This window comes from Arvicola amphibius, chromosome 4 (genome assembly GCF_903992535.2).
Source record: "Arvicola amphibius chromosome 4, mArvAmp1.2, whole genome shotgun sequence".
In the NCBI taxonomy this organism is placed as follows: Eukaryota; Metazoa; Chordata; class Mammalia; order Rodentia; family Cricetidae; genus Arvicola; species Arvicola amphibius.
Window position 1 is genome coordinate 41,064,893 of NC_052050.1, and position 17,445 is coordinate 41,082,337.

At 42.3% G+C, this 17,445-nt stretch overlaps 2 protein-coding genes across 5 annotated transcripts in view; both read right to left on the minus strand.

Annotated features, from left to right (window-relative positions):
• Rhot1 (ras homolog family member T1) overlaps nucleotides 1-17,139 on the minus strand; it is a 75,637-nt gene extending 58,498 nt beyond the window's left edge. For 3 of the 4 annotated variants that reach the window (XM_038325589.2, XM_038325590.2, XM_038325588.2), the window contains exon 1: nucleotides 16,890-17,139. In XM_038325589.2, the coding sequence (XP_038181517.1) occupies nucleotides 16,890-16,965 (76 nt within the window). In that variant the 5' untranslated portion in view covers nucleotides 16,966-17,139. The remainder of the gene's footprint in view (nucleotides 1-16,889) is intronic. The other variant, XM_038325591.2, reaches the window with a different exon arrangement.
• LOC119811674 (60S ribosomal protein L29-like) lies at nucleotides 1,407-1,980 on the minus strand. Its single transcript, XM_038325593.1, has one exon. The coding sequence runs from the start codon at nucleotides 1,954-1,956 to the stop codon at nucleotides 1,510-1,512; it is 447 nt and encodes a 148-aa protein (XP_038181521.1). The 5' UTR covers nucleotides 1,957-1,980; the 3' UTR covers nucleotides 1,407-1,509.
• Nucleotides 17,140-17,445: the final 306 nt, after the last annotated feature.

Consider the following 17,445-nt stretch of genomic DNA (forward strand, 5'->3'; position numbering starts at 1 on the left):
TCCTTAAGACTAAACAGCTGCAGGACTGGGCAAGACAGAAACTTCCATCTACAAATAATAATGTAATTCATATTTTACACATAAATTCCTTGAAATGGAATTCAAGTTAGCACATGGTCTGTTTTGTATTTAACTGACACTGTTAATTATGGTCACAAGCAAATACATCAATTTACATCCTTACCAACAGAAGATACACATGTACATTCTTTCCTTTTTTGTTCTACATTTTAAGAGTTGGAACAAGGCAAAAAACCAAAAATTTTCTGTCCCAGTGATCTTTATAAGAAAAGAAAGTTAGGGCTGGAGAGATGGCTCAGAGGTTAAGAGAATTGTCTGCTCCTCCAAAGGTCCTGAGTTCAATTCCCAGCAACCACTTGGTGGCTCACAACCATCTGTAATGGAGTCTGGTGCCCTCTTCTGGCCTGCAGGCATACACACAGAAGGAATATTGTATACATAATAAATAAACAAATATTTAAAAAAAAAAAAAAAAAAAAAAAGAAAAGAAAGTTAAAATCTCAATCTTTATTCTTTATTATGACTTCTCTATTGCAGTAACTTTTCTGAGCATATAATTAATACAGTCAAACCAAGTCTTTCCAAGCTCCTGGATAAAAACAGACACCTACCTGTTATGTTAGTCTCTGCCACAGTGGCAAAATACAATTTCAAAAACAAGTCCAAATATGAAAGATGGTAATTTTTAAGAGTTGGGAACAACCTCAGTCCCTTCTTTTTTTAAAAAAATATTTATTTATTTATTTATTTATACAATATTCTCTGTGTGTACGCCTGCAGGCCAGAAGAGGGCACCAGACCCCATTACAGATGGCTGTGAGCCACCATGTGGTTGCTGGGAATTGAACTCAGGACCTTTGGAAGAGCAGGCAATGCTCTTAACCTCTGAGCCATCTCTCCAGCCCCTCAGTCCCTTCTTAAATGACTAAAAGAAAGAGTGAACTGAAAGCACAAGACAGATCCTAGAAAATGATGAATGGCCAGAACACACAGGAGAGTGCACTGGTCCAAACAGCAGGGAGAATTTATGCAAGTTGAGAGACAAATTATATGGCTTAACAGGTAGCTTCTAGCTCTAGTTTTTATAGACTATTTTATTCTTTTATTATTTTATGTGTTCATGTGTATGTGTGTATAATATATATATAATATATATATAGTACATGCATACATACACAAATATACACACATGCATGTGGCTACCCAAAGAGTCAAGAAGATAGTGCTGAAGCTGGAGTTATGGTTGTGAACTGCCCTGTATGGGTGCTAGGAAATATCTCTGGATCCTCTGGAAGAACAGCAAGCACTCCTAACTACTGAGTCATCTCTTTTTGTTTTGTTTTGTTTTGTTTTTTTTGTTTTTTTTTTTTTGTTTTCAACTTGCCTCAAGTTTATTTGTAAAAACAGCACAAGGTCCTGACCATCTGCAGACACTGTGTAGATATCCACACCAGTCCATCTCTTCACACTGGCAGACTGAGACCTTTCTTATGGGGCCTTCACAGGGGCCTGGGCACCTTTGGGAGCCTGAGCTGCAGCTGAGGCCTCTGCCTTGGCTTGAACCTTGGGCTTTGTTTTTTGGAGCCTACGCCCCCTGGCCATGTAGCTTCTAATCCGCTTCCCAAGCTTGGGGTGAGCGATGAAAGCGAGACGGGTGAGTTTGCGGCTGGGGCCCTTTGGCACCTTGGGCTTCACCACCTGGGGCTTCACCAGGGCCTTGATGGCCTCCGCACGTGCACTCGCGGCCTTTGCGTTATTTGCCTGCGTCTTCTTCAGGCCTTTCTTGTTGTGCTTCTTGGCAAAACGCATGTTCCTCAGGAACTTGGGGTCGACCCCCTTGAGAGATTCGTATCTTTGTGACCGGGGTTTCTTGATGCCATTTCTGTGCCATTTCCGGGACTGGTTGTGTGTGGTGTGGTTCTTGGACTTGGCCATGGCTGGACAGTAACCGGCGGCTCCCGAAGCCCTGAGTCATCTCTTATAACTGGAGGTTTCTCTCCTGCACACCAGTTCCCAAATAATCACTCTGAGACTTAATATTAGTTATAAATTGTTTGATCTATTAGCTCAGCCTTACTATTAACAAAGTCTTACAACTTAAATTAACCTACTTCTATTATTCTATACTTTACCATGAGGCTCATAGCTTGTTACGTCAAATCTTGCTTCTTTGGCAGCTGCTGATGTCTCTCTGATTCTGCCTTCTTTCTTCCTGTATCTGTTTGGATTTCCAGCCTAGCTATATTCTGCCCTGCCATAGGCCAAAGCAGCTTCTTCATTTACCAATAGAAAAAAAAATCATATTCACAACATACAGAAGGGCGTCCCACATCAATCTCTCTCTAGACCCTCTACAGACTTTTTTGATTATCTTGTGTCAAAAAAGGCTTGGCCCTTATTCATATGGCTCAGAACAAATTATTTCTGTTTTGATCAGCGTCAACATTACAAAACTTCTAGAGCCTAATTAATACTAGCTTATACAGCTCTCCAGTTTTCAGACATGAAATGTACAACTCAGAGACAGCGATTTCCATAAGATCTCACTAAAAGATGAGTTGTGAACCTAAGAAAATAGCTTATCTCCTGATGGTCAAGCCAGAGTTCTCTTTTGTTATACTTTTAAAGACTGCTAAGAATACAGAAAGGGACTGGGAGTGGTAGCGCACGCCTTTATCCCAGCACTCAGGAGATAGAGGCAGGCAGATATCTGTGAGTTCAAGGCCGGCCTGGTCTGAGCTAGTTCCAAGACAACTAAAGCTATGCAGAGAAACCCTGTCTCAAAAAACAAAAACAAAAACAAAACTACAGAAAGGGAATGGTAATATAGCATCAGCATAAATCACTCACAAGCAAGTACTACAGTTAAAATAGTTACTGGCTCACTGGCTACTCATTAGAGCAACATCTATTCAATTTCTACTTTTATCTTTCCTTTTTTGTTTGTTTGTTTCTTTTGTGTATGTATGGTTTTATAAATGTGTTTTGAAACAAAGTTTCTCTACCCAGCCCTGGCAGGCCTGGACCAGGCTGGTCTTTTGTCTCTGCCTTTCTAATTTGTATCCCATCACACCAGGCTTATTGGTTTTCAGAGACAGGGTTTCTCTATGTACCAACACTGGTTGTCCTAGAACTTGTTCTGTAGCCCAGGCCAGGATGGAACTCAAAGAGATCCACCTGACTCTGCCTCCCAAGGGCTGGAATTAAAAGTGTGTGCCACCTGGCTTTTTGCTTTGCTTACTTTTTCAATCAATTTGAGAAAAGTTCAGATTTATGGAAAATAATTTCCTACAACAATTTGTGTCTAATTTTTTAAAATTTATTTATGTATCTGTATGCATCTGTGTATGAGCACAACTGAGCTAAGACCTGGGAATGGAGATCCACCATGTGGGTCCCAGAAATGGGTCTTAAGTCTTCAGGGTTGGTGTCAGACCCTTGACTCACCGAACCATCTCACAGGTTTGGTTTTTTTCCCTCCCATTGAAAGGGCCTCAAAGTGTAAACTAGGCTGATTTCAAACGCACAACATTCTACCTGCCTCAGTTTTTGAAGTGCTTAAACAGCATGCTGAATCTCTTAATCCAAATTTCCCACATAACATATAACATTTTACACTATTGTGTGTGCATTATCCTTTATCTGTTTCACTCATATTCTAGCAGTATCTGTAACTACTACATCACATAAGCTTACCAAATAATGAATGGTTAGAAGCAGACACAGGACCGTTTGAGAATAATTCTATCTTTTGGGAGGGGGAGTATGAGTGCTCTGTCTGCATGTATCCCTGCAGGCCAGAAGAGGGCATCAGATACCATTACAGATGTTGTGAACCACCATATGGTTGCTGGGAATTGAACTCAAGACCTCTGGAAGAGTAGTAGCCAGTGCTCTTAACCCCTCAGCTATCTCTCCAGCACCAATAATTGTATCTTAGTATGTATTTCCCAAAGGTAAGTTTATTCTTCTATGTAGATAAACTACCACATCAGAGATAGGAAATTAACCACCAACATAGTACCACTATACAATATACTGATCTTATTCAGTACTATCATTTATAGAAAATGAAAAAAATGGCTATCATGTCTTTAAAACTGAAAGTATTGCTGGGCGGTGGCAGCGAACGCCTTTAATCCCAGCACTCGGGAGGCAGAAGCAGGCAGATCTCTGTGAGTTTGAGGCCAGCCTGGTCTACAATAGCTAGTTCCAGGACAGGCTCCAAAGCTACAGAGAAACCCTGTCTCGAAAAAAACAAAAAACAAACAAAAAAAACAAAACAAACAAACAAACAAAAAAACCAAATGAAAGCATTTCTTGTTTTGAGATAGTTTCATGTAGCCTAGGCTGGCCTTGAACTCACAATGTGTATGTAGCTTAGAACAAACTTGAATTTCTTTCTTTCTTTTGAGACAGGGTCTCATTATGTGACTCCAGCTGTCCTGGAACCCTCTATGTAAACCAGGTGGCCTTGGCCATAGAAATCACCCTGACTCTGACTCCTGATTCCTGAAACTAAAGGTATTTGTCACCATGCTACTAAAAACTGCCAAATAAGTAATACTTTTAAGTTATTTTAGTGGTAAAAATTGACAAATTATAGCTTTACAGATATGAACACAAATTGATCTTAAATTTGACAAATTAGATACCTTCTTTTATGTCTTCAACAAATATGTCTTCTTGTGTGTATGGAATTTGTTTGTGTTCAGATCAAACACTAGGCCTCTCAAATGCTAGGCAAGTACACTGCCTATGAGCTATTTCCCTAGTGTTATGATCTACTGGGCAAGCCTGTCACCTGGGTACCCTGTCCCTTTAAGAGACAAGCCCTCCCACTCCCTATCCCCCATCCCCCCCAACCCCATTTGCATGGGTGTGGGTGTGGGCATGTGCTCGCGCACGCGCGTGCGCTCTCTCTCTCTCTCTCTCTCTCTCTCTCTCTCTCTCTCTCTCTCTCTCTCTCTCTCTCTCTCTCTCGTCCCTCTTGGAAGAGGTAACTTCTGGCGTCTCTCTGCCTCTCTCTCTTCTTCTCCCTTCTCCCCTTCCCCCTCCATAACCCACTAAATAAACTCTCTACCCAAATTCTCTCTGGCATATCTGTCTGTCTCTCACCCACCGCTGACAAGGGGACTCGCTGAGGCTTGGGGGACCAGTCCCCACCACGGCATCTTTATGAAAGAATAACACCTAGGCCTACCCAGCAGGTACTTCAGTAGTACTTCTATGTGTCTTAGGTGTTCACAACACTTTGCATAATGTCACTGTGTGCCTTCCTTTAAAAAGATTACATCTTAACTGGCTTTAATCATTCATAAAGTTAACACTGTTTTACACAGCAGTATAAACTACCATCCCTGATGTGGTTTCTTATTTTGCATTGAAATTCTGTTAAATTTTTCTCACTGATATTAAAGGAGACCGACTATATTGCCCAAGTTAGTATGAAACTCTTGGGCAGTCCTCCAAGTACTCCTCCCATCTCCAGAGTGCTGGGATCACCTCCAGGGTGGCCTTGAAGTGTGTCACCACTCCCTGGCCTTGTACAGCTGACTAATGTGGCTGCTTTGCCCTCTGATTTTCAGGCAAGCTTTATTAAAACACAAATAATACACCACTATAGAATTTTTCAGGACACCACAGCTGATAACAAAAATTGGTATTAGAATGCAGAGGGCATGAGAGGTTTATGTTTTTCAAAGTAAAATATGCCTCAAAAAAACTGGGAGGAAAAAAAATCAATTATTGGTGGCATATGCCTTTAATCCCAGCATTCAGGAGGTAGAAGCAGGTGAAACTCTGTAAATCCAAGGCCAGCCTGGTCTACAAAATGAGCTCCAGAACAGCCAGAGCTGTTACACAGATAAACCCTGTCTCCAACAAAAAACAAAATAAAAAGACGAGAGAACAACAAATCTTGTATCCAAGAACTCTAGTACCACATGTCTAGTACCACGTGTCTCCTTGAACTGTTTGTTTTCCTCAAACTAAGAAACACTGGAAAAACATACACTTCTGCTTTCCGAGATACATCTCTTGTTCATTTGATAATTATTTACATGATTGTCTACATATGAACTTAATCTTACAAACTACATGGAAATAATATGAAAAACTTATTAAATAAGACAAATCAAACTGTCATAAAAGAGGGACCAAGCACTATGTTCCACACCTCTATTTAAAAATAGAGGGGGAAGCCGGGCGGTGGTGGCGCACGCCTTTAATCCCAGCACTCGGGAGGCAGAGGCAGGCGGATCTCTGAGTTCGAGGCCAGCCTGGTCTACAAGAGCTAGTTCCAGGACAGGCTCTAGAAACTACAGGGAAACCCTGTCTCGAAAAACCAAAAAAAAAAAAAAAAAAAAAAAAAATAAAAATAAAAATAGAGGGGGGTGGGGGAGCAGAGAGGAAAGGAAGCAAAAAAGAGACCCGCTTCTCAAATCTGTAAACAAGACCTCAAAAAACTTGTCTGTGTCTATGGTATAAGTCAGTGGTAGATAAATGGCTTAACATGTACAAGACTCTGGGAGGGGAGGAAGGAAGGGCCATTTAAAAAGAAAAACGTGTTTATTCCCACCAAAATCTAAAATAAACTGGGTGGTAGCTCACACATTTAATCCCAGCGCTCAGGAGGCAGAGGCAGGTAGATCTCTGTGAGTTTGAGGCCAGCCTGGTCTATAGATGGAGTTCCAGGACAGCCAGGACTACAGAGAAACCGTCTCAAACGAAAGGAAAAAACGTAAAAACAAACAAAAACAAAAAACAAACAAACAAACAAATAAATAAATGGAAAAAATCAGAAATTTGGCTTCTAGGAAGAAAAAAATATCTGTTGATGTTCTGAAGACACATACATTCTTTTGCTTGGTTTGGGGATTATGACTGGCCTCGAACTCAATATATAGATCAGAAGGGCCTCAAATTTGCAACAATCCTGCCACTTGCCTCCTGGGTTTACTGGACTTACTGGGATTACTGGAATGTGCTACTGTATATACTCAAGAAATGATTTACTTCTTTTTTTCGAGATAGGGTTTCCCTGTAGCTTTGGAGCCTGTCCTGGAACTAGCTCTTGTAGACCAGGCTGGGATTAAAGGCGTGCGCCACGACCACCCGGCTACATTTTGTTTTTAAGACAAAGTTTGTCTGTGAAACAGTCCTGGCTGTCCTGAAACTCACTCTGTAGACCAGGCTGGCCTTTACCACCAAAACCCAGCTAAGAAATATGCATTTTTTTTAAATAGGGAAGAGTGAGGTACCAGCACTTGGGAGGCAGAGGCAGGCAAGCAGATCTCTGTGAGTTCAAGGCCAGATTGGTCTACAGAGCAAGTTCCAGGACAGCCAGGACTGTTTCGCAGAGAAACCCTGTCTCAAGAAACAAAATAATTAAGAAAATAAATCAATAAATCAATAAAAGTGTACATTCCTAAGAGTACTGCATCTGTGTAAGATCCAGAAAGCCTCCAACATCTCAACAGTGAGCTCCTGAGGGAGTTCTAGACTTGATAAAAACGGGATATTTCTCACCAGCTGCTATTTCTAGAAATGCTTAAGAGCAGGGACTATTTGCTTTTCAGTACAGCATCCCTCACTATGAACGTCTAGTCACAGATCTGTAGCTTGAGAGGAGCCTGCTGCTGTTGAGGAAGCCAGGACTGCCCTATTTCCTCATAGTGCTGTTCTCTCTATTCTGGAACTCACAGGGGAGCAGTGGGTCTGAGGGAAAGAACGCAGCCGTGACTAGGAAGAAGGTAATTCTAATGAGTTGGCCATTTGGTGAGTAGACATTCATAGCCTCTAACACAGCAAAGGAGACACTGGGGAGTGAAGAAGACAATCAAACAACTTCACTGGTGCTTGAAGACACACACACACAAGACATCGCGCCCAAGGGGTGTGGCTAATTCAATTAAAGTCATTTGTTACCACTTCTCAGAGTGTGATTTTATTTATTTGCTTACATCCTACCTCATCTAGAAAACAATTTAACTCACTACGTTATAAAAATTCCATTTTGAGCCAAACACGATTGCACACTTTTAATCACAATACTTAAGAGGCAGAGGCAGGAGGATCTCTTTGAGTCTAGTGGTCTACATAGGGAGTTTCAGGTCAACTAGAGTTACACAATGAGACTCTGTCTCAAAAATAAATAAAACTTTTTTCTTTCAACTTCTCGAGAAACATTTCCATGAGGAAAAGAAACCCTCAATTCTTTAAATATATTATACTAGTTAAAATTTATATTTGCTATAAAGATTATAGCATATTACATAAAATATATTTATAATAAAATTTATAACAATGTATTACAAATAAAATGTTATAACCAATATATAAACTGCAATGTAAGCTTATTTGATATAAATATTTAACATAATACAAAGGATAAAAATTATCTTTTGTTAGCCAACTATCTAATGTTCTCTATTCTACTTTGCCTAAGAAATAGTTCAGTGATTTATAAAATGCAAGGTCAAAATTATTCTGAAAGACAGAGGCCTCTCATCTAATTCATTACAGCACACCACCTGTCTGAGACTACATGCTTCTAAAAAGGTCATCCTTGGGAAAATATAATACAGAACAAATTATCTAGATTTATCTAGGTTTGAAATTTCTGTCTTTTTATCAGATCTTTTGAATGTCTAGTTCCAAAGGACAGAAAATTCCTAATATTTATGAAGGAGAAGTAACCATTCTGCCGTTCTAATTATCACCCTTCTAGCCATATTGGCTAATTTCCTTGCTAACAAACACCTTCAATTGACAAAAGAAATGGTTCTTTTCATCTTGTGTTTCTTTATTAAGAAATCTCAGTTCAGACCAGGTAGTGGTGGTGCACACCTTTAATCCCAGCACTTGGGAGGCACAGGCAGGTGGAACTCTGTGAGTTCAAAGCTAGCCTGGTCTACAGAGAAAGTTGCATGACAGTCAGGACTACTCAAAGAAAACCCTGCCTCAATAAACAAACAAACAAACAAAAAGCCTCTTCCTAAACAACTGTAATCAGAAAGAATAAAAGTAGGGAGTGGGGAGAAAGGCAACTATGCAGTTATACTTATTAACTAGCAACTTTCAGCATTCAGAAAAATAATACCAGCAAAGATTTTTCCCCATAATGGGAGACTAAAGCAGAAGAATGGCCATGGATATGATGCCAGTCTGACCTACATAAGCTTTCCAAACAAACCTGGGCTACAAAGTAATAGTTTCTCTCAAAAGGAGGGAGGAAGAAAGGAAGGGAGGGGGTAATTATGTTGTTCCCAAGGAACAATTAAAGGTATGTTGGTTTACCCAAATGTGATGGTGTAGCTACACACCTTTAGTTCCCAGCCCTCAGGAGGCAGAGGCAGGTGGATCTCTGTGAGCTGGAAGCCAACCTGGTCTACAGAGTTAGTTCACTGATCTTAGGTAGGTGATGGCCTGGAGAACAAATGACCACACCTATAATCTACCTCTCTCCAAGTCTGACCAACACAGTGCAGGTAGTACCTGAAGAGCAAACAGTTAGAGAGTAGGGGGAGGGGTGTGCACATATTTGAGCACTCCGAAGTGCACATACTGCCACAGTGCGTGTGTAAAGGTCATGAGACAGCTTTCATGAGTTGGTTCTCTCCTTCCACCATGTGGGTCCAGGGACTGAACTCAGGTTGTGAGAGTTGGTAGCAAGGACCTTTGCCCCATAAGCTATCGTGGCTGGTCTGACTTTTTAAGAAAACTATCCTAGGAAGCTGGAGAGATGGCTCAGTGCTTAAGAGCACTGGCTGCTCTTCCAAAGGACCCAGGTTTAATTCCCATCACCTACATGGCAGTTCCAACCTGTCTGTAACTCTAGTTCCAGGGGACCTGACACCTTCACACAGACATACATGTAGGCAAAACACCAATGCACATAAAATAAAAATATTTTTTTAAAAAAAAAGTAAGAAAATTATTCTAGCCAGAGGTGATGATGCACGCCTTTAGTACCTGCACTTGGGAGGCAGAATCTCTGTGACCTCGAGGCCAGACTGCTGGTCTGCAGAGTGAGTTCCAAGATAGCCAGGGCTACACAGAGAAACCCTGTCTTAAAGAGAGAGGGGGGGAAGGAAAGGAGGGAGGGAGAGGAAGAGGGAGAGGGAGAGGAAGGGAGAAAGGGAGGGAGATTCCCTAACTGAAGGTTTGAGCCACCTTGTTGGTGCTGGGACCCAAACCCAGATCCTCTGGAAGAGCAGCCAGAGCTCTTACCCACTGAGCCATCTCTTCAGTCCCATGTCCTGCTTTTTAAGGTAGGTGTTGGGGATCGAAGTTCAGGAGTTCAGGTTCTCATGCTTCAGTGATAGGCACTTTACCAACCTTTTTTTTTTTTTTTTTTTTTTTTTTTTTTTTTTTTTTTTTGGTTTTTTGAGACAGAGTTTCTCTGTGGCTTTGGAGCCTGTCCTGGAACTAGCTCTTGTAGACCAGGCTGGCCTCGAACTCACAGAGATCCGTCTGCCTCTGCCTCCCGAGTGCTGGGATTAAAGGCGTGCGCCACCACCGCCCAGCCTTTACCAACCCTTTAAGGGTGGATTTTGATTCATAGGTGTCAGTGACACAGAAAGAATCTTTCTATAAACAAAATATATTCTTCATGAAGCACAGAAGACCTTGTGCAAACATCCTATAATGTAGGCTGTATTGCTAAGCTGTTATGTCTTATTTGAGATCATTGAGAACCTAATTCTGGAAACAGGGTTGCTTCTCACCCCCATTTCAAACCCAAATACATTTGTCCTACAGTGCCCACCAAGGTTTTGTTTTGTTTTGTCTGGAGATAGAAGAGGGAATAGCAAAACAGCCCCAGACCAAGAGTAAAATTATTGTGCCCTCAAGAATAGTTAAAAAGCTGGGTGGTGGTGGCTTACACCTTGAATCCCAACACTCAGGAGGCAGAGGGAGGCGGATCTCTGTAAATTCAAGGCCAGCCTGGTCTACAAGAGCTAGTTCCAGGACAGGCTCCAAAGCTACAGAGAAACCCTGTCTCAAAAAAAAAAAAAAAAAAAAAAAAAAAAAAGAATAGTTAAAAGGTGAATAATTTCCAACAGAGGTTATTATCACTTATCCCATGATATAAAAGTGCTTGCCAGCCGGGCGGTGATGACTTACGCCTTTAATCCCAGCACTCAGGAGGCAGAGGTAGGCGGATCTCTGAGTTCGAGGCCAGCCTGGTCTACAAGAGCTAGTTCCAGGACAGGCTCTAGAAACTACAGGGAAACCCTGTCTCACGAAAAAAAAAAAAAAAAAAAAAAAAAAAAAAAAAAAAAAAAAAAAAAAAAAAGTGCTTGCCATAAGCAACAGAAGCCAGAAGTCCTACCAGCCAAGGGAAGCTCATTCGTGGACAGAACTCTCAATAAGGAACTACAGCTTAAAGGACCTTCCCCAGTCGACTTCTTCTGGGCACTTGTAGATTCTAAAATTGTAAAATTTACCTTTTTGCTGATATTTGCTATTTCACTTGGAAGCCACAACCCAGGGGACACTCTGCTCTGCCTGGGATTCCCTCTATCTTGAACTCTAGCTGACTAGGGCTTTCATAGTCAGATTTTTTTTTAATTCTTAGATTTATTTATTTATATTTTATGTGTAGGGGTATCTTGTTTGCATGTATTTCTGTGTACCATGTGTGCACTTGGTGCCCATAAAGGCGGCAATGGATCCTCTGGAATTGGAATTGCAGATGGATATAGGCCACCATGCCGGTGCTGTGAAAGGAATCCAGGTTCACTGGAAGAGCAATTGCTCTTAACCATTCAGTCATCTCTCCAGAGCCCAGGTCAGTCTCTACTAGATGTTTTGTGCATTCGCTGTGAGGACCTTTTACTGTCTATCACCTATCAACTTACCTGTCACTATTTATTCTTTTTACTTTGACTTACTATATACCTAACTCAATCATTCACAACCCAATGTATGGCAATTATAGATCATTCTTCAGACTATACAGAATATATCATTAACCTTACAAGGTGTCCTCCTAAATCAGTGCTTCTCAACCTGTGGGTCTCAATCCCTTTTGGGGCCTAACAATGTTTTCACAGGGGTGATAGCCTGCATATCAGATGTTTACATTACAATTCATAACCTAGGGCCTTAATCATGCTAGGCAAGTGAATATTGTATATCTGTGTGTGTTTCTTGAGAAGGGTTTCTCTGTATAACACTGGCTGTCCTAGAACTCACTCTGTAGACTAAGATGGACTCAAACTCACAGATATCCACCTGTCTCTGCCTCACAAATGGTACGCCCGGCTGTGAGTGCACTTTTAAAGACTTTTAGGAATATGTTTTGTGATAATAGTAATTTACTTTTGATCTGATCTGAATGGTATTTGATAAGCAATAATTAAGATATGACATAGATAACATTTAAAATACCTTGTCATTCTCTGCAAACAATATGCCTTAAGATTTTACAGACAGCCGGGCGGTGGTGGCGCACGCCTTTAATCCCAGCACTCGGGAGGCAGAGGCAGGCGGATCTCTGTGAGTTCGAGACCAGCCTGGTCTACAAGAGCTAGCTCCAGGACAGGCTCTAAAGCTACAGAGAAACCCTGTCTCAAAAAACCAAAAAAAAAAAAAAAAAAAAAAAAAAAGATTTTACAGACAGCCTAAGTTCCTTCATCTTTTCACTAAGTAGAAAGCAGTTAGTTAGCATGATGCCTAGATGGATCATAAATGGGCCAAGAAGCCAGGCAGCAGTGGCGCACGCCTTTAATCCCAGCACTTGGGAGGCAGAGGCAGCCAGATTTCTGTGAGTTAGAGGCCAACCTGGTTTACAGAGCGAGTTCCAGAACAGGCTCCAAACCTACACAGAGAAACCCTGTCTTGAAAAACCAAGATAGATAGATGGATGGATGGGCCAAGAAAATACCCTTTCCACCTCAAAAGTGCAGCAGGATGTCTGCGACAACACAATATTGAAACCATTCATGGGCTGGAGAGATGGCTCAGCGGTTAAGAGCATTGTCTGCTCTTCCAAAGGTCCTGAGTTCAATTCCCAGCAACCACATGGTGGCTCCCAACCATCTGTAATGAGGTCTGGTGCCCTCTTCTGGCCTGCAGACATACACACAGACAGAATATTATATACATAATAAAAATAAATATTAAAAAAAAAAGAAACCATTCACCATTTCGGAGCAATGGTGAATGAAGTTGCCACTGCCTGGTTCAGAGACTGACAGGTATATAAAGTAACAGATCCACACAAAAGAATAGACTTGAAATCCACAATACCAGAAAGAACAGATGCTTCTTTCTCTTTGCCTCCTCCACTCCCAACTACCTTAAAGCAACTGGAAACTAGATATGCTTAAATAAACATTAAAAGATTAAATCCTAACCGCTTTTTTCTAACACTAGAGGAATCTCAAAAGAAGGGCCTGTGAGACTGCTCAGCAGAGAAGGACACTGGCCCAACTACCAAAGCTCAGTCCCCAGAACCCACATGGTGGAAGGAGAGAACAAATCCTGTAAATTGTGCTCAGACTTACGTACACACAAATAAACAAATGTAAGAAGTAAATTTTAAAAGTAAGGTTTAGGCTAGATGGTAGCAGCACACACCTTTAATCCCAGCACTCACTAGGCAGAGGCAGGTGTATCTCCAGGTTTGAGGACAGCCAGTGCTACACACAGAGAAATCTGTCTTAAAAGGAAAAATAATAAGAAGGGGAAAAAAAAAAGAAAGAAAAATAAGGTTTAAAAGGATTTCCCTACCAAATACCAGCCATTAAAATAACTGAAATCCTACAATCAATTGAGTATAACTATACTTGGAACATTAAAATTTGAAAATATATGTATACAAGGGCTGAGAACCTCACTTGAGTGCTATAACAGCAAGCTCAGCATAAACTAAGAAGGTGGCATAAACCAATAATCCCAGCTCTCGGCAGGACAACTGGAGGGTCAAAAGTTCAAGGCAGGCAGCCTAGCAAATTTAATACTTTATTTCAAATGAAAAAGGAAGGAGATGGGAGGACAAAAGGAGAGGCTGTTGTTTGGTTGCTTAAGGTTTTTTGAGACAGAGTTTCTCTGTGTAGCCCTGGCTACTCTAAGATTCCCTCTGTAAACCAGACTGGCTTCAACTCAGATATCGGCCTGCCTCTGCCTCCCAAGATCTGGGATTAAAAGGCACATTAAAAAGTGCCACCACAGCTGGGCAGTGGTGATGCACACACCTTTAATCCCAGCACTCGGGAGGCAGAGTCAGGTGGATCTCTGTGAGTTTGAGGTCGGCCTGGTTTACAGAATGAGTTTCAGGTTACCTAGGTACCAAGGCTACCTAGAGAAACCCTGTCTCGAAAAAAAAAAAAAGTGCCACCACACCGGCTACAGTTTGTTTTCTTAATAGTAGATGGCCTAAGTTTTGGTAGTAACCTTCTCCTACTTGGAGACTGAACTGAGGGCCTCATTTATGTCAGGCAAATGCGCTACCACTAAGCTATATACCCTAACCATTTTAAATTTTTCATTTGCTATATCCTCCTGCTTCAGACTCCTGAGTAATGGGATACAGACAGATGTGTGCCATTAGCATGATTGGTATCACTCTTTTAGGTGGGGAATACTCCTCTCTCTCTCTCTCTCTCTCTCTCTCTCTCTCTCCTGTTTTTCGAGACAGGGTTTCTCTGTATAGCTTTGGTGCCTAATCTGGAACTAGCTCTTGTAGACCAGGCTGGCCTCGAACTCACAGAGATCCACCTGCCTCTGCTTCTCAAGTGTTGGGACTAAAGGCGTGCGGCACCACTGAAAGCTTTCTCTTATATCAAGTTTCTTCCTATGATCAGAAAACTCATACGTAGTTCTCTGGTTTGCTTTCATTATTAAATAAAGTACTTTTCTAACAAATTTTAAACTTCTGCATATTCCTAAATAACACTGTTAAAGTTTAATACAAATGTCCTAAGAGTGACAAGGGATATTACAGATGTATGGTGTTTCTATTTGGACAGTTTGTACATTAATGCTATATAATTAATTCCTATACTCAATACTAAATCTAAAACACATACCTATCTTTCTTAAAAACACATTAAAAAAAAAAAAAAGTACCAGACTTTTATAAAATACAATTAAGGTTTCAGCGGCTCACTTCCCCGTATTTTGCCCCAAATGTATCAGCATCAATCATACTTTAAATAATGCCTTCCTTTACTATCAGAGAACTTGATGCAAAATACAGATTAAGATATTATAAATAAAATCTAAAGATCAAAACTGAAATCCAAAAAGCACACTATGCTTAGCTAAGCTTACTTCCAAATTCTGACTACAGTGTTGTCGAAAACAAACAAACAAACAAACAAAAAAAAAAAACTACAGCTACATGAGGAAATAGTCCATCATCATAGTCATGCACCCCCACTCCTGTGTGAGGCCCACCGTGCCCAGACTGGCTTAGAACTCTCTAGGTAGACCAGGTTGGCACCGAACTCACAGCAATGCTCCTGCCTTAATTCTTCCAAGTCCTGGAGTTACAGACATGAGCCACCACAGTAGGCTTCTCAAAGAACACTATAACCATAGTAAAAATGTGCAGACTTGGGACTGGAGTGCATAAGAACTTGGGACCCAACTTCAGGTCTCAGCACCCAGTAGGGTGGCTCAAAGCACCTGTAACTCAAGCTCTAGGATTTCGGACTCCCGCTGTCTGAATTCCAAGAGCACACCCCTACCCCAAGTTAAAACACAACAAAACAAAAATACTTTTTTTTTAATGTGTACGTGCACTTTTCTCCTTTGGAGTGTATCACAGTGACCTATAGAGGCTACTCCAAAGGTAATGGGGCTTAGAATAACCGGCCGCAAATCAGCAATGGCAAACATTACCTAATGAGCTTTTAAACCACTACAAGTCCTCTGTAGCCTTCTTTTTAATTTTAGTTCCCATGACTGAGAGCAGGAATCCCTGCTGTACTGTCTTCATGTCAGCAAAGGCGCTGTATTTGTTGTCTGTGTTGCTTTCTTTTACCCACAAAAACTAAAACCTAACAATCCCTAGGGAGTTTTGGATACACGTGGATATATTTTGCTGTCTTATATACCTGCTCTTGTTCACAAAATACCACATAACTATGGAATGGCTAACAAGGGCGAAAATTAAGACTTTTAGGGTAACAATTGCCTCAACTAAAGGTCCCTCCCTGGTTAAGTACCACTCACTGAGTACTCGCTCGTATTAACTTGAAGTTGCGAGTCAATTTTTGTAGAAATATCGCGACTACCAGGAGTTAGTCCAACGCAAGGCACAAGAATGGCAAACGGTAAAAGCAAAAGAAAAAAAATAAATTAAAAAAAACAAAACCGCTATCTTAAACTGCCTTGTCTTTTTCCTCCCTTGTGCCGGTGACGGAACCCAGATCTTTCTGTACGTAGCTAGAGCTCTGCTACCGCGCTACTCGAGCAACTCAGCGCTCTCTCTTAATGCCCATGCACAGTAGCAGGGAAGGCAGCAAGTGAAAAAAAAAATTCCAGAAACCTGACCTTGTCCACAAGTCGCCTAATTCTGCACTCCTCCTCCCCCTAGTGTCCCTGTGAGCCTGTTCCCGCAGTCCCAAGTGCTCAGTCGGCCTGTTCCAACATCTGCCTGGCAGTCAGAGACTGACAGGCGACCAGAGGGTCCGACAGGAGGTGGCCCGAGAAACGCCGAGGCCCAAGAGGAAAGGACTCGGGGAGGCGAAGGCGAGAACCTTGACAGCGGAAGAGTCGGGCGTTAGGGACCAAGGCCTGAGAGGAGCACCGAGGGGACAGGGCACAGCCCTGGGAAGGGATGAGTTGGAGGGGCTAGCAGGCTTCGAGGGGGCACCCGGGCTGCGAGGCCGGGCAGGGCGCGGACTCACGTTCTCCCACTAGCAGGATCCGCACGTCTTTCTTCATGTTGGAGGCTCGCAGGGGCCGCACTCGGCCCGCACGCATGGAGCGCACGCCTCACGCCGGGAGCGCCCAGCCCGTGGCGCCGCTCTCCCTGTGCTACCGCCGTCTCCTGCCAGCCTCTCAGGCCTCTGCGCCCGATCCTCGGCCGCCCTGACTCGCCACACCGCCTCCTCGGCGGCCGCTCCGCTCTGGAGCCGGGACGAACCAGCTCCGCCTCCTCCGGCTCCGCGGACGCGGGCGGCGGCGCGGACGACGGCGTGCGGCGAGGGACATGCGCTTTCGCAACGCGAACGCTCTCATGGCTGGAACTAGCGCCCTCGCGGGCAGGCAGGCGGTAGCGAAAAACCTGGAAAGGGTGTCCGTCGCAGTCCGGACACTGCCAGAGATGTAAGTGGCAGATCCCGTAGTCGGATCCCACCGTTTTGGTTCTTTTTGTTTGTTTTTTAATTTAACTAGTTAATGTTTATTTATTTATTCAATGTATGCAAGTGCTCTGTATATACATCTTTATGCCAGAAGAGG

Coding starts and splice junctions, on each gene's coding strand:
- LOC119811674 (XM_038325593.1), bottom strand. CDS start 1,956: ATGGCCAAGTCCAAGAACCACACCACACACAACCAGTCCCGGAAATGG.